The 15,327-nt window shown below is 43.3% G+C and overlaps 2 protein-coding genes across 3 annotated transcripts; one reads left to right on the top strand and one right to left on the bottom strand.

Moving 5' to 3' along the window:
• Positions 1-2,397: 2,397 nt before the first annotated feature.
• borcs7 (BLOC-1 related complex subunit 7) lies at positions 2,398-5,261 on the bottom strand. 2 transcript variants are annotated; one of them, XM_084949112.1, is made up of 5 exons: positions 5,072-5,254; positions 3,132-3,194; positions 2,932-2,975; positions 2,821-2,841; positions 2,398-2,732 (listed from the first exon to the last, which is right to left on the bottom strand). In XM_084949112.1, the coding sequence occupies exons 1-5, from the start codon at positions 5,201-5,203 to the stop codon at positions 2,681-2,683; spliced, it is 312 nt and encodes a 103-aa protein (XP_084805238.1). In that variant the 5' UTR covers positions 5,204-5,254; the 3' UTR covers positions 2,398-2,680. The 2 variants fall into 2 exon arrangements, with proteins under 2 accessions (XP_084805238.1, XP_084805239.1); XM_084949113.1 differs by lacking the exon at positions 2,821-2,841 and having other exon boundaries at positions 5,072-5,261.
• Positions 5,262-7,341: 2,080 nt separating this feature from the next.
• On the top strand, positions 7,342-15,327 carry cyp17a1 (cytochrome P450, family 17, subfamily A, polypeptide 1). Its single transcript, XM_084949109.1, has 8 exons — positions 7,342-7,729; positions 7,814-7,952; positions 8,545-8,780; positions 9,073-9,159; positions 9,477-9,695; positions 10,252-10,421; positions 10,712-10,815; positions 11,476-15,327. Exons 1-8 carry the CDS (start codon positions 7,415-7,417, stop codon positions 11,754-11,756), a joined length of 1,551 nt encoding a protein of 516 aa, XP_084805235.1. The 5' UTR covers positions 7,342-7,414; the 3' UTR covers positions 11,757-15,327.

A 15,327-nucleotide genomic window follows, 5' to 3' on the forward strand; every position in this document is an offset into this window, starting at 1 on the left:
TGCAGAAACGCTCCTTCATGCATCGAGGACGCAGCAGTCTGTCACTGCAGCAGCTCTGCAGTTCAGCAACACTTACATGCATGTCAATGTTGGGAGACTCTGTCCATCAGAGATGTTATTTTGGCCAGAGCCCTTCTGTCTCCCACCACCTGCACTGGGTCCGGGGTGCATCCCAGCACAGAGCTGGCCTTCCTGATGAGTTTATCCAGCCTCTTCCTCTCAGCTGCTGATAAACTGCTGCTCCAACATACAACAAGTGTTCCTGTAGCTCCTGATAAGCCTGGTTCATGATAATAGGTCAGCTCTTAGCTCTGTCCGCTCACACAAATCACTGCTGTGCTGTGTTATCAGACTTTATCTCTTTTCTACTAATGTTTCTCCTCAGTAAAGTTTTCCTTGGTTAGTTTCATTGTAACTGGGTCCAGTTGTCCCTTAATGGGACGGGTCACTGCAAATATAGCTTTTATTTTTGTTCTGATTGTGTGAACGTGTGAATCTCGTGCTGCGACCTTTTCACTCATTGAATCTGAACACACTTTGACACTTAGGGAAGGCTTGGAGCCAGTGTGTGAGACAGAATGATGAGATTTCTTCTGGACTACTGATCTTCATCCCACCTTTATACGTCCCCATCAAAGGTTTAAGACCACTTAAAAATGGCAAATGATATTTTTCATGGTTGGATCTCAACAAGGTTCCAAGTAGAGCTTCAACACGCAACAAGAAGAAATGGAGGGAGACAAAACATTTTTTCAAGCATTTATTAAAAACAAAGCTTAAACTGAAACGGGCTGTTTTACAGCTGATCTAGGACCACACCTCCAGAAAAACATAAACCCTCTAAAACAGCTCTGCAGCAGTATATATACATCTGTGTAGGAGGCCCCGGGGCAGACCCAGGACACGCTGGAGAGATCGTATCTCGGGTGGATGGACGTGTAGTCTGTTGTTGATGGTGAATAATAATGACTGAAAAACAAATCAAGCTGTTGCTATGGAAAAGTGAAAACTGTATTTTTCACAGAACTATACATGAACTATGAGAGTGTGTGAAACTCTCAGACAACCTTGTGATTGTCTGGAACCAGTAACGACACTGAAGTCTCGAGCTGATAACTGCATCAAGGCCGTGGGGACGGTTCCCACAGGACATTTCACATCCTGTTGGCCTGAGCTCGTTACAGACATTTGACAGAATGTACTAGAGAAGGTCACAATGATACTGATGCCCCCGGGGGGTGAGGTACTCAGAGCTGGAGTGAAGAAGACTTGTAGAAGGAAGAACTGCTTGAATAAAATGGTACGACGTAAGTGCCTCTCCTGTCAAGTCACAGTTGATTTACTGTGAGCACATGATCTTTCAGGGAAATTCTTTTGTAACAGCAGCTGAAATGATCAGTCATTCTTATTATTATTGGTGTTTTATATTCTTCTGCTTATTCAGAGTGGCGGGGATGCTGGAGCCTGTCCCAGCTCCCTCAGAGCGAGAGGCCGGTTACACTCTGGACCACAGCATCACACGACAGTTTCTGTAGTTTGACTGGTGGCCCCGCTACGTGCCTAGCCTTGGATTTCGCCTCCTCAGCAGCGAATTGTGAAGTCTTGTTGAACACGTGTGGACTCAGGAGCATGGCTACAGGGACACCGTCAGGGCCAAGCAGCTGTTTGGCCTTCAGCTGCTGATAAATTTGTCCTTTTGCTCCGTGTCGTCAGTTAGGGATGATGAAGAGCCAGCGAAAGAGAAAAACGTCCCTCAAATCTGAGGATTGTTTTTGATAAAGGCTTTGCCCATAATTTCATTTTGTTCCCTTGAGGTTGGCAGACTACAGCCTGGTATGTGGATAAAACACTACGTTTAAACTTTACATTAGTTTAATATTCTATCAGATGTAAAATGTGGCCACAAATATCCCTTCCTGTTCAAGAACGGGCACTAAAGTGCTGAAGCTGCAGGTGACTGCAGGTCCCAATGACTTGGCTTCACTTCAGCCTTTTATTCGATTGTTATTAGTTGACAGACTTTGTATCAGCGCTGCGTTCTGTGGTGTAAGCAGAATCATCTGCAGCTCAACCTGATAAAGGAAACGACTGTGGACCAGCTGAGGTCCTTTAACATGTGTAGGGTGACGCTCTGTTGTGGCCAGTGCGTCCTCGATGCTGTGACATGCTGGAGCAGCAGGTTGAGGGTCGCAGATGCCAGCACACTCAATGCACTGATCCACAAAGCAGGTGATGCTGTGGGTGTGGAGCCGGACTCTCTAAAGGTGCTGTTGAAGAGGTGGATGTTGTCCAAGATGAGGAGATGCTGAAAAGTATCTCCCACCCACTCCGTGACGTGCTGGCCGGTCACAGGAGCAGCTCAGTGTCATGTTTCTCCTTAATGTAAAATGGACCAGCTCATTTAGTACTTTTATTAAGGTCTTTGATGTTTTACCTTGATGTTATTGTCACACACCCGTCCCACAGATGTACATATAGTCCAGTATGACAGAAGCATGTGTGCTGTTTGATGTGAGGCGACAGTAACTTTAATGAACACAACATTTCATGTTAAGTATCCCACGGTGGTTCACTGACGCAGAGACGCGCCTCCCTTCAAATGTTAGTTCATTTGAACTAAAAGTCCAACAGTGTCCTGAGACGCTGTCTGCAGACGTGTAAACGCAGCATGTCCTCTCCGCTACTTCAACAGGTGTCTCAGCTGGTCCTGCAGGTTTTTCGAGTGCTCCACACTGGAGGACAGAGGAACAGAACCAAGCTTACTGCTGAGAAATGCTCCAGCTGTTTCTCTGAAGCATACACAGCTGTGGTCACACTTACTTCTTCTGAATGGCCTCCTGCCTTAGACAGACAGAGACAGAGAGACTTTACAGCAACCAGTTTAAGCAAAGCCAACAGGTTTCATACATGAAAGAGACGAGTGCTACTTACTGGTACTGTAAATGTGTGGTGATAATGGACATTTTTCTCAGGCTCTGCAAGAGATGAGAGAGAACAAGAGCACACACACAGTTTTGGACCTCAGCGAACACCAAGTGTAAAATTGTTTTTGAGGATTTTCTTTCTCCAATAATGAAGCGCATCTCATGTGATCGTCGAGATTTCCTCTGACCTATCAGAAGACTACTCACATCCTCAGAGTGCAGGATAGCATCCTCCTGAATCACCATGCTTCTTGCTGCTTGACCGAGAAGCTGAAAGAGACATCCGCGGCAACACAATCGTTACGATTATTTAATCAGTACTTCAACTGAATAAACAAACCTTTATCACCATGGTAACATCTGACAGCTGTTTATTTTGTCACAGAAATATCAGGACAGCCGTCTGCAGTTGGAAACCTTAACCACTCATTGGCCAGCCTGTTGCCCTGTGACAGCTGAGCTTTGCTAAAGCAACCGTGGAAAACTCCACACCCACAGCACATTTAACAGAAAATCCTAAAAACAGGGAAACTCCTCAGGAAAAGGACAGCAGGGTTTTGTTCACTAGGCAAAAGTCTGTTTACTCCACATTACATTGCATTCTGGGATTTGTATCTCCTCCTGGGATCAAACTGGGGATCAGGCAAACACTCAGACCCACCGGGTCGTGTTAGTGTTGGGCCAGAAGAGTCCATGTTTCTTTAATAAATTGATATGAAAGATTTGGTTAAAAAAACAAAACAAAATTAAACCAGACGTCAGCTGTGCAGACGCACACTAACAATCATGACTTACACATTTTTAACAGAGGCCTGGTTTCCCAACAAAACTTCACTTCTCTGGCTTTTAGAAACAGATCTGTTAGGAAGCTTCGTTGAACTTAACTCTTAACTTCACAGCAAAACAAGATTCACACGTCCGTGTGTTCGATGAATATCACAAACCTGACTTCCTACTATTATCGTGAAGCTGCTTTAAAACAAACCTGCCCAAGTACCTGGAGGAGTTACTGAGATAACTACACTGTGGCAACGTGCACACACAGACCTGCCACCAGAGTCGGGGGATTTCTCCCCACAGTCCACAGACATGCGTGTGACGTGTAAACACTACGTTCACACGGCGCTTTCACATGAGTCATCTGCTTTATGTTCTTTCATTACAGATGTTTCTAGTAACAGACGCATCACATTTATGAACATTTATAATTGAAAACACTGAGTTCATACAGGACAGTAAATGTCTCTGCAGCTCAAAACTGCCACAAAGCTGCAAACTACCAGCAACAGAAGACCGTATGTGTTCTGTTCATAAAGAAGACCATGAGTGAGCGAGTGAAGCACTGCAGCAGGTCAGTGCCCAAAGCATCAGGATGGCCCCAAACTTCTTCCCTCAGGCCATTTGGACTGTTAACGAACACCAATCTGAGCCACAGTCTGTGTAGCCTCCATCACTCACACACGGACTCTAGTCAGTCTTTTCTTCCAAGCATTTACAGCTTGTTCTCCCAAATGTTCCTTTCTCTTGTTTTTGTATGTTTCTCCTTTTTGCCATTTATATTACTCAGATTTCATCCCGGCACAGTTGGTGTACATGTGCACCAATTCTATTCTTCTATGCAGATCTGCTGATTCATGTTAATGTCACAGTGATATGTTCATCATCCCAGCAACATCCGCTGCTTCCTGCTTTAAATGTTAAACCTAATAATCCTCAACTTCCTACATGTGTTCCGCTTTTAATCAGCAGGATTTTCAGTACAATACACACACGTGCGTTTAAATGAAGTCAGGACACCACGTGTCGAATTTGCCAGAACAACAACTGTCAGCAGTTCACATCTGAAACATCTGGCGCCATAAGACAACTCCAGCTGTCAGAGCAGCTGTCCACTCGTTTCCTGTTTGATTAATAAACAATGATCAGCTACAGTAACGCATATATTATAGCAGCGCTCGTCTTTTGGTGGATTTTATTTTCTTTGTCAAATATTGAACATAACAGTCTGAATCCTTCCAGCATACACTCTGATCTAGTCCGTTCCTGTAGTGTTTCCGTTAGCTAACAATGGGCTTTCCATTAGCTCGTGCTCAAAGCAGACGCTAAAAATCACTAAACTCGAGTTAAAATCACTTGCGTGGCGATACCTCCTGACTGCGGGATCCTTTTAGCACTTGACGTGTCAACGCGATAACATCCCCGCTGCAGGAGCCCACTTTATCGGATAACAAGCCTTTGACAGACTGTCCGAACCGCGGCTGGGAATCAGCTGAAGCCATTTTTCTATGTTGGTTAGCGATGGTGCGCGGGAAAGGACAAACTACACAGCAACGAGTTCAGTAGATTAGATAGGGCTCCGGTGCAGACGCGCAGTCTGGCTGTGTGCAAAATAAACTCCGTGTGTTTCTTTCTCACTTGCATGTAATGCAGTAAAATCATTTTTACTCCATTCTGTTCATCTGGTTTATTATTGACACGTTTTCAGATGCGTGACGCTGATTAAAGTTGTACAACATCCAGATTTCAAATGAAACTGTGGTCACATCATATACTTCCAACTTACTGCAAGTCAAACTAGGAATGCTACAAAGCAACACATACTCCACCACAAATTAACTTCGTGCATTCGGCGTTTTCCTGCGTGGTTCCCATAAATGAACTGTCGTGCAAAAATACCACATGCCTTTAATTAGCTACCTGGGTCTTCTTTATGATGTCCTGCACACGCTATATACACGCTTTTACATGCGTGTACTCGCTCATTAAACTGACGTAATACTCACTCTACTAAGTAACTAAGTCCCTTCACACTGTTTCCTGTGTGAGCCTTTGTCTTGTTTTCTATATATTTCCTTTGTTTGCTATTTATTGATTTTACTTTTTCACTCCTGCACAGTTGGTGTGGAGCTCCTGTAATTTCTTTGTACATGTACAAAGTCAATAAATGGCTATTCTATTCTATTCTATTCTGTTCTGTTCTGTTCTATTCTGTTCTGTTCTGTTCTGTTCTGTCCTGTTCTATTCTGTTCTGTTCTGTTCTATTCTATTCTATTCTATTCTATTCTGTTCTGTTCTATTCTGTTCTGTTCTGTTCTATTCTGTTCTGTTCTATTCTGTTCTGTCCTGTTCTATTCTGTTCTGTTCTATTCTATTCTGTTCTATTCTGTTCTGTTCTGTTCTGTCCTGTTCTGTTCTGTTCTGTCCTGTTCTATTCTGTTCTGTTCTATTCTGTTCTGTTCTGTCCTGTTCTATTCTATTCTGTTCTGTTCTGTCCTGTTCTGTTCTGTTCTGTCCTGTTCTATTCTGTTCTGTTCTATTCTGTTCTGTTCTGTCCTGTTCTATTCTGTTCTGTTCTGTTCTATTCTGTTCTGTTCTGTTCTGTTCTGTTCTGTTCTATTCTGTTCTGTTCTGTTCTATTCTATTCTATTCTGTTCTATTCTGTTCTGTTCTATTCTGTTCTGTTCTGTTCTGTTCTGTTCTGTTCTATTCTATTCTGTTCTATTCTGTTCTGTTCTGTTCTGTCCTGTTCTGTTCTGTCCTGTTCTGTTCTATTCTGTCCTGTTCTGTTCTGTTCTGTTCTATTCTGTTCTATTCTGTTCTGTTCTATTCTATTCTGTTCTGTCCTGTTCTATTCTGTTCTGTTCTGTTCTATTCTGTCCTGTTCTGTTCTGTTCTGTTCTATTCTGTTCTATTCTATTCTATTCTATTCTGTTCTATTCTATTCTGTTCTATTCTGTTCTGTTCTATTCTGTTCTGTTCTGTTCTGTTCTATTCTGTTCTGTTCTGTTCTATTCTATTCTATTCTGTTCTGTTCTATTCTGTTCTATTCTGTTCTGTTCTATTCTGTCCTGTTCTGTTCTGTTCTGTTCTGTTCTGTTCTGTTCTATTCTGTTCTGTTCTATTCTATTCTGTTCTGTTCTGTTCTGTTCTATTCTGTTCTGTTCTGTTCTGTTCTGTCCTGTCCTGTTCTGTTCTGTCCTGTTCTATTCTGTTCTGTCCTGTTCTGTTCTGTCCTGTTCTGTTCTATTCTGTCCTGTTCTGTTCTGTTCTGTTCTGTTCTATTCTGTTCTGTCCTGTTCTGTTCTGTCCTGTTCTGTTCTATTCTGTCCTGTTCTGTCCTGTCCTGTTCTGTTCTATTCTGTTCTATTCTATTCTGTTCTGTTCTGTTCTGTTCTGTTCTATTCTGTTCTGTTCTGTTCTGTTCTATTCTGTTCTGTTCTGTTCTGTTCTATTCTGTTCTATTCTATTCTATTCTGTTCTGTTCTATTCTGTTCTGTTCTGTTCTATTCTACACTTTTACAGCATCTTGTGTAGTTCTAGAAAGACTGAGTGTCATCTTATCTTGTTTGAGTTGTCACAGTCCTAAAGATTCAAGGACCTGGCCTTGAAGCTGCTGCATAAAAGCAGCGCTCCGCAGTGGTTGGGAGACCTTGAACAGATATTTCCTGGGATGTTTCAGCTCTGTTGAACCAAGCGCCTCTGTCTCTGATATGGCTTGGTTTTGGTGTCTGTGTGTGTTCATGGCGGTGGGCCTCACTTTGTTAGCACTGCAGTTCAAGTTCAGGATGTCTGCACACGGTTCTAGGGAGCCGCCACACCTCCCTGCACTACCACTGATTGGCAGCCTGCTGAGCCTGCAGAGTGAATTACAACCGCATGTGCTTTTCAAAGAACTGCAGGTAAAATACGGACAAACATACTCGCTGATGATGGGCTCCCACAGTGTGATTGTCGTCAACCATCATGTGCACGCCAAAGAAGTCTTGCTCAAGAAGGGAAAGACGTTTGCAGGAAGACCTAGAACTGTGAGTATAACTCTCTCCTAAATGTCCTGTTCTGTTTGGTTGTTTTTTGGATTGGTTTCCATTCATGTCGTGTTTGTGATGAAGGTAACTACAGATATTCTGACTAAAGATGGGAAGGACATTGCATTTGGAGACTACAGTGCTACGTGGAAGTTCCACAGGAAGATAGTCCATGCAGCCCTGTGCATGTTTGGAGAAGGTTCTGCCTCTCTTGAGAAGACCAGTGAGTACAGTTCACTCCTCTAGTTTGATACCACTCTGTCATGTGAGACTGCGTATGGCAGGCAGATCAGCAGCAATAAATCACAACAAGCAGACACTCATTTAAACGAACACACTCGGGGACTTGTTTTACTCTTCAAAGCATTTAAGCATAAATTTAAGTTAAAGAGAAATATCTAATCCAATGATCAGTCAGCAGGTGGAAAGGACCTGTTTTTACAAAGTGATTGGTCGTTCTACTCTCATTCTACTCTCATTCTACTCTCATTCTACTCTAGTACAATAAAAATAATAAAGAGAAACAATAAAGTTTATTTATTTAGAGCCACCTCACAACTAAAGATTGGCAACAGTAGGAAACTGTGTGTGTGTGTCCGTGTGTGTGTGTGTGTGTATGTCCGTGTGTGTCCGTGTGTGTGTGTGTGTGTCCGTGTGTGTGTGTGTGTGTGTGTGTCCGTGTGTGTGTCCGTGTGTGTGTCCGTGTGTGTGTGTGTGTGTACAGAGAGATATTGAATGCTCCAAATGCAGTAATATCTGCTGTAGTATTTCTGAGTATGATAAATATGTAAGGTAATGAACTTTGTCTTGCCCAGTTTGTGCAGAGGCCCAGTCTCTGTGCTCCGTGCTGTCAGAGGCAGCAGACGTGGGGCTGGCCCTGGATCTTTCTCCTGAGCTGACTCGCGCCGTCACCAACGTTATCTGTTCTCTCTGCTTCAACTCGTCCTACCGCCGAGGCGACTCAGAGTTTGAGAATATGCTGCAGTACAGCCAGGGCATTGTGGACACTGTGGCCAAAGACAGCCTGGTGGACATTTTCCCCTGGCTGCAGGTAAGCAGCAAGAACTCAGAGCAGAAACAATCAGACCGCAGTGTAAATGTAGGCAATCAACAGAAAGATAAAGGACGCCTCGTTGTGTTTCCTTAGTGGGATTACTGCCACTCTGGTGTTTCTTAGAATTTATGGTGAAAGAATGTGAAGAGTGTCTGATCCACACACATTTGCAGTGCATGTTTCTAATGATCCTAGCACGATCGAGCTCTCGCAGCACATTTTGAGCGATGAGGAAGAAGGTGACAGTTGGGCCGTGATGTTTATCAGGCTGTTTTTGTCTTTATCACAGATCTTTCCTAATGCAGACCTACGTCTCCTAAAACACTGTGTTTCCATCAGAGACAAACTTCTACAGAAGAAAGTTGATGAACACAAGGTAACCCTTTAACCACAGGGCCATTAGTGTTTGAAATGTAAAGGTAGTGTACAGTACAAACTGCTCTTTTAGTGATGTGTCCCGTACCTTATATCACATACTTGGTTCCTTTCATTTGTACAAATGCATCGGCAACATTTGAGGCAGAAAAATCACAATGTTGTAGTAGAGCTGTGATCCTGTGCAGCTGTGAGATGGTGGACATTAGAACACAGAGACATACTTGACTACAGCGGTCACATTAGGCTGCTTTGCTAAATAAATACAAAGCGTTCTGTACGCTGTATCCTGTACGCTGACATGTTGCTCCCTCACAGGTGAATTACAACGACCACGTGCAGAGAGACCTGATAGACGCTCTGCTAAGAGCCAAGCGCAGTGCGGAGAACAACAACACATCAGAGATAAGTGCAGAGTCCGTGGGCCTGAGTGATGACCACATTCTCATGACAGTGGGAGACATCTTTGGCGCTGGCGTGGAAACCACTACCACAGTGCTCAAATGGGCCATAACGTACCTGATTCATCACCCAGAGGTAAGGCTCGCTCAGCAGCAGTGTTTCCACGAGGTGCGTGGCGTGGGTTTCAAAGATGTCTGATAAAAACGACCCTTCTCCTCCTCTCTGTCTGTGGTCTAAAACATGTTTAAAACTCTGAATCTAATAAGGTTTAAGCATCTTTTTACAAACTTTACCTATGCAACATCATCAACACACACAAAGTCATTAATAAAGTCAGTTGTTGTCAAGCTGCAAGAAAACCACAGCTGAATGAATCGTGCAGATTCCAGGTGGCTGCAGCTGCAGATCAGGTTACTCACCTGCCCGGAGTGTGAATGTGAAAGCACACATATAAAAACATGCCAAGTCTCACAACACATAAGTGATGGTAATCTTAACTTGTGTAGTAGCATGCCATGCCCTTTATTCCCATTACTGTCCAACTTGCAGTGTCCACTCTGCAGCAGCCATTGGCAATAATATTTTTATTGATTCTAATCAAATGCAACAGAGAAAAATGTGTGAATCCTGAGTCTGTGAAGCTCTTAAAGAGCATCTCCGATGCACAGTGACACTACTGGTTCATGTTTAGGTGCAAAGACGTATCCAGGATGAGCTGGACAGGACGGTGGGTGACAGCCGCTCTCCTAAACTCACCGACAGAGGCAGTCTGCCCTATCTGGAGGCCACCATTAGGGAATTATTACGGATTCGCCCCGTGGCACCTCTACTCATCCCCCACGTGGCTCTCTGTGACACCAGGTACAGCGATGCTCGCTGAGTTCACCCTTCACGAACAACACGCCCATTTAATAAAGCCACGTTGACACACAGCAGAGGTGACTGCTGACTGCGTCAATCTATTAAAATGACACACTTCTGTGAAAAGTGACCAGGCTGTGTATTAGGACAGGAAGCTTACTGCTCTGTACTGACAAATAGGACTGATCTGGAATCTTCTGTTTCTGAATGAAGTCTTAAAAATACATTTACCTGATGCACAAATACCATTGTCAATCCCATGAGTGAACTGGGAGCTCTTGTCTCTGTAGCATTGGAGATTTCACAGTGAGGAAGGGAACTCGAGTCATTATCAACCTGTGGGCTCTGCACCATGATGAGAAGGAGTGGAAGAACCCAGAGCGGTTTGACCCTGGTAAGAGCAAACATCTGTCCACAGTTTAATATCCAGTTATGGAAACTGATTTTATTCTCTGAGGCAAAAGTCTGTTTGGTTTGTTCCCTCAGTCAAGGATGATTAATGGTGATAGAAAGGCATACACTGTCTCTGGCTCCTATCATTGTTATGGCTTTTGGCTTTTGGCTACTTAAGTTAATACACAATAACGGTGACATCAGGGTGCTTTGAATTGTATGTTAAAGACCCGACAAACACCCTGTTTTTGATCGTTTTTCGGACTGAAGAAGTCACCTGGATGAGTGACGAAACGTTTCTCCCACTAAAAAAACGGCCACGTCCAGATGAACAGAATCAACCTTCGGGGATTTACTTACCTGGATCATTGAGCATGCATCAAGACGATTTTTGGACTTTCAAATTCTCCAAGGAATCTGAAAGTCCAAGGAGAAAGGACTCTAATAGCAGCAAGTCAGTGTCTCACCAGGAAACCCTCACCTTAGGGGGATACCTGGAGTCTTGATCCCGTTTGATTCACCGCCACTGTTTTAAGATTGAGACAAATACATGAAATCCTGAACCAACATATGTATACAGGATGGATCTGACAGTTCTTTTAGTTTAGCTTCTGTGACCATCACAGCTGGTGAACTTAAACCTGTTGTTGTTGCTCTGCAGGCCGGTTCTTGAATAGTGAAGGCACAGGACTGACGATCCCATCACCCAGCTACCTGCCCTTCGGTGCTGGGCTGAGAGTATGTCTAGGTGAGGCCTTGGCCAAGATGGAGCTCTTTCTCTTCCTGTCCTGGATCCTGCAGCGCTTCACTCTGACTGTCCCACCAGGCCATGGTCTGCCCAGTCTGGAGGGAAAGTTCGGAGTGGTCCTGCAGCCAGCCAAGTACAGGGTGAATGCCACAATCAGACCAGACTGGGCAAGACATAAGTGCCAGGCAGAATAGTCCTATGGCTGTGAATACGTATGCACCATCAAGAAGGAAAGCAAGCTTGCAGCAGTGCACTGGACGTTTTTATGTGACATGAAATCTTATTGTTCTGAAATAACACAGTCTCCTGTAACAGCTCCAAACAGTCTCTTTATTTTTCTCCTGTGAGGAGAACGTATCGGCCGGTGTCGCTGACTCTGATATGCTGACATCAGGGGTCAGGATGCTTTCTCATTTTCAAATGTACAAGGTGACGTCTGTGATCACTGCATTCTAAGATCATATAACACAGGATGTCCATTCACAGGATGTACACCCAAAATTTACTGCAAAAACTAAACCACAACACAAAGATGTAACCAGGTAATCTCAAAATGTAACCACTTTATTTTGATCCTGAGAACACAAATAAAGGTTTACACTGTAGAAATGTACTGCAGTGAAAGGAAAAGGATGTCCCTCTATCAAATGTAAATTATGTTTACTCAATATAGTAAATATACTTGCATATACATATAAGTAGGAGAACTGCTTAAGGACAAGGATGTATACATAAACATATCCAGACCCAGCTCGCAGGAACCTGTGACAACAGTTTGTCTCCTGTTGCTCCGGCTTTTCTTTTAATTTGGTGTTGAGTCATAAACGAATCATCGTCCTGCATCTGCACCCTTCATCAGCGTGACTTTGACTCACACCTGCAGTGTCACATCAAACGTTCCCATTTTATCCTTCTCACCTTACTACTCCACATTGTTGCTCTGTCCAGGGCCGTTCTGTTTTATTTAAAGAGCAAATATTGGGCACATGTGGAAACGTATGCTCTAAAACGACCTCTTTCTATGTTTTTATGTCTCATACATGTAACTGCAAAAGCACTTCAAACCAGTTTTGTCATACAAGAAAAATTTAATGTGACACGAGAAACAAGTTAAAAGAATTACTTCACAAAATACTTCAATGTGGCATCACCAGGTTTTCACCCAACAAGAATCAGATATTGCGTTTAAACTTTGGGCTTCAGGATTTATATCATACAAACCCTGGTGTCATGTTTCTTGAAGAACTGGATCATAAATGTGATGCAAATATAAAAATGTCGTTTTCTGGGAAGTTTCTTATAAAACATTTAACATGATAAACTTAAACCCTGAGAAACAGCCAATGAAATGATGGCAAAGAGCCTCAGATCTGTTTACATCCTCTTCACATTTCAGTCAAAATGTATGAAAAACTGATCAGCATTTGTTTGGCTCATGGTTAGGCCGTGAATGCACAGCCCGAATTCATATAGCACAACAATTAGAGTGCAAACACATGTAGCTCGGAGGCAAGAGAACACCAGACTAAACGTTCTGGGGTCAGAATGAGGTGGAAGAAGGTTATTTCCAAAGCCTCGTTAGACTTACAGCTAACATCACTGGACCTACATTACTGTCTTTGAAATGCCAAAACTCTAACAGCAATGTTTTGTTCATTTAAAAAACCACATCACAGATCAAACGTTATGTAGTGAAGAAATGAGAACAGATAATATAGGATACGTAGAAACAGAAAAACAAACAACATTCAGAAACTTGGGGAATCCTGTATGAGCTGTGTGAAAGAAACTGATGTGCCAGACTGTCAGGATGACAGCTGTAGTAAAGATGCTTCTTTTGTCGTTGTCTTTCTTTAAAACTGACATGTGACTGTAAGTAATGTCTACAGTGAGATGCGTGCTAATCATATCTTTGTTTCGCTGCTTTTTTGCTTTTATTTGGCAAAAGAATAAAAACATGAAAAGTGCCTGTTTGTGCTGTTTTTGTGTGTGGCAGACAAACCAAATCCTTATCAGCTACGTGGAAATGTATGTTTGAATGTATAAATGTGTGCACATGTTATCAAGACAGTAGAGGAAGTGCTGAGCTCGCGCTGCCAGCAGACTGCTGTGCTCAGTGTCGACCACTAACAAAACCATCTCAATGCCAAACTTTAAACCTTGTGGTTTTTAGTGTAATAGATAGAAACAGGCTCTTGTACAGCTGTGTGTGTCTGTTTATCTTGTGAGCTGCCTTGTAAGCAGATGGCTGGGTGTGTCTTGTACGTTGGTGTTTTGGGCAGGTCCTGTACTGTGGGTCTGTGCCTCCTAGGTGTGCGTTGTGGGCAGCTCTTGTACAGCTCTGTATGTTAATGTGTCTTTTGGGCGTGCCTTGTAGGCGGGGCTTCTGTGTGCCTCGTGGGTGGGTGTTATGGTCAAACATAATATGACAATACTAAACTCTTAATGAGGCAAACTCAAATGAACTACAAAATAAAATACAATAAAGTAAATGTGAAGCTAAATCTACACAACAAAATGAATTTAAATAGCATCCTGAAAAATAAACCATTATTAGAGCAAAGTGTGAAGCCACCATGAAACAAAAACAAACACACAACCCAGTGGCTAGCATTTCACAGACATGCAGCTCTCCATCAAAGCAAATATCCTGGTTTTCAGTCATTGTCCTCATCATACATAATAAAACAGCACCACAAACACATTTTGAGTAACAAATGTGAGCCGGTAGCTTTAACATAACCTTGCTAAAAGACAAAGATGCAGGTAAACAAAGAAAACCTTCTTGGCCGAGGAAAAAAATCCAGACATACAAAGAAAAATAGAAGCAGACGGGAAAGTGAAGCTAACTGTGTCTGTGTAGCTTAAGTTGCAACGGGCGCTTCATGCTAACATTTCCAACTATCCCAAATTAAGCTGCAACACCCACCTCAACAGGAAGCGTGTATGACTTTTCATATCTGTTATAATTAATCTGTTAACAGCTTGGTTTGATTTTTATCACTTCGTTCTTAGTAGCATCTCTCCATGCTGATGGTTTTGGTGTATTTTGTCCTGATTTGCAGATCTTCAGAACATCCCCTCAACTCTGCCCCCCCTCACCATATCAGACAGCCCTGTGTCGACTGTGGAGATCTTCAAGTTCCTGGGTACCACCATCTCCCAGGACCTGAAGTGGGAGACCAACATCAACTCCATCCTCACAAAGACCCAGCAGAGGATGTACTTCCTGAGACAACTGGGGAAGTACAGTGTTCCACAGGAGCTGCTGATCCAGTTCTACACTGCGGTCACTGACTCTGTCCTGTGCTCCTCCATCACAGTCTGGTATGGTGCAGCCTCTAAACAGGACAGGAGCAGACTGCAGCGGACTGCGCGGGCAGCAGGAAGGATCATCGGCGCCCCCCTGCCCTCCATCCAGGATCTGTACCGCTCAAGAACCAGGAAACGATCAGGGAACATCATCACAGACCCCTCACACCCTGGACACAGACTCTTTGACTTGTTGCCCTCTGGCAGACGGTACAGAAGCCTGCAGACCAGGACCCCCCGACACAGGAACAGTTTCTTTCCCCTCGCCAGCTCCCTCCTAAACAGCTGTCACACTGCTCACACTGCCAGTACTGTATACTGTAGTATTCATTGTGTTGTTTACATATTGTTGTGATTTACATTGCTGTGATTGAGAGCCAAATTCCTTGTATGTGTCATATATATATATACAAATATACATAGCCAATAAACACGATTCTGATTACAGAGAAA

Source organism: Perissodus microlepis, chromosome 13, assembly GCF_051167445.1.
Source record: "Perissodus microlepis isolate ML-2025 ecotype Zambia chromosome 13, ASM5116744v1, whole genome shotgun sequence".
Lineage (NCBI taxonomy): Eukaryota > Metazoa > Chordata > Actinopteri > Cichliformes > Cichlidae > Perissodus > Perissodus microlepis.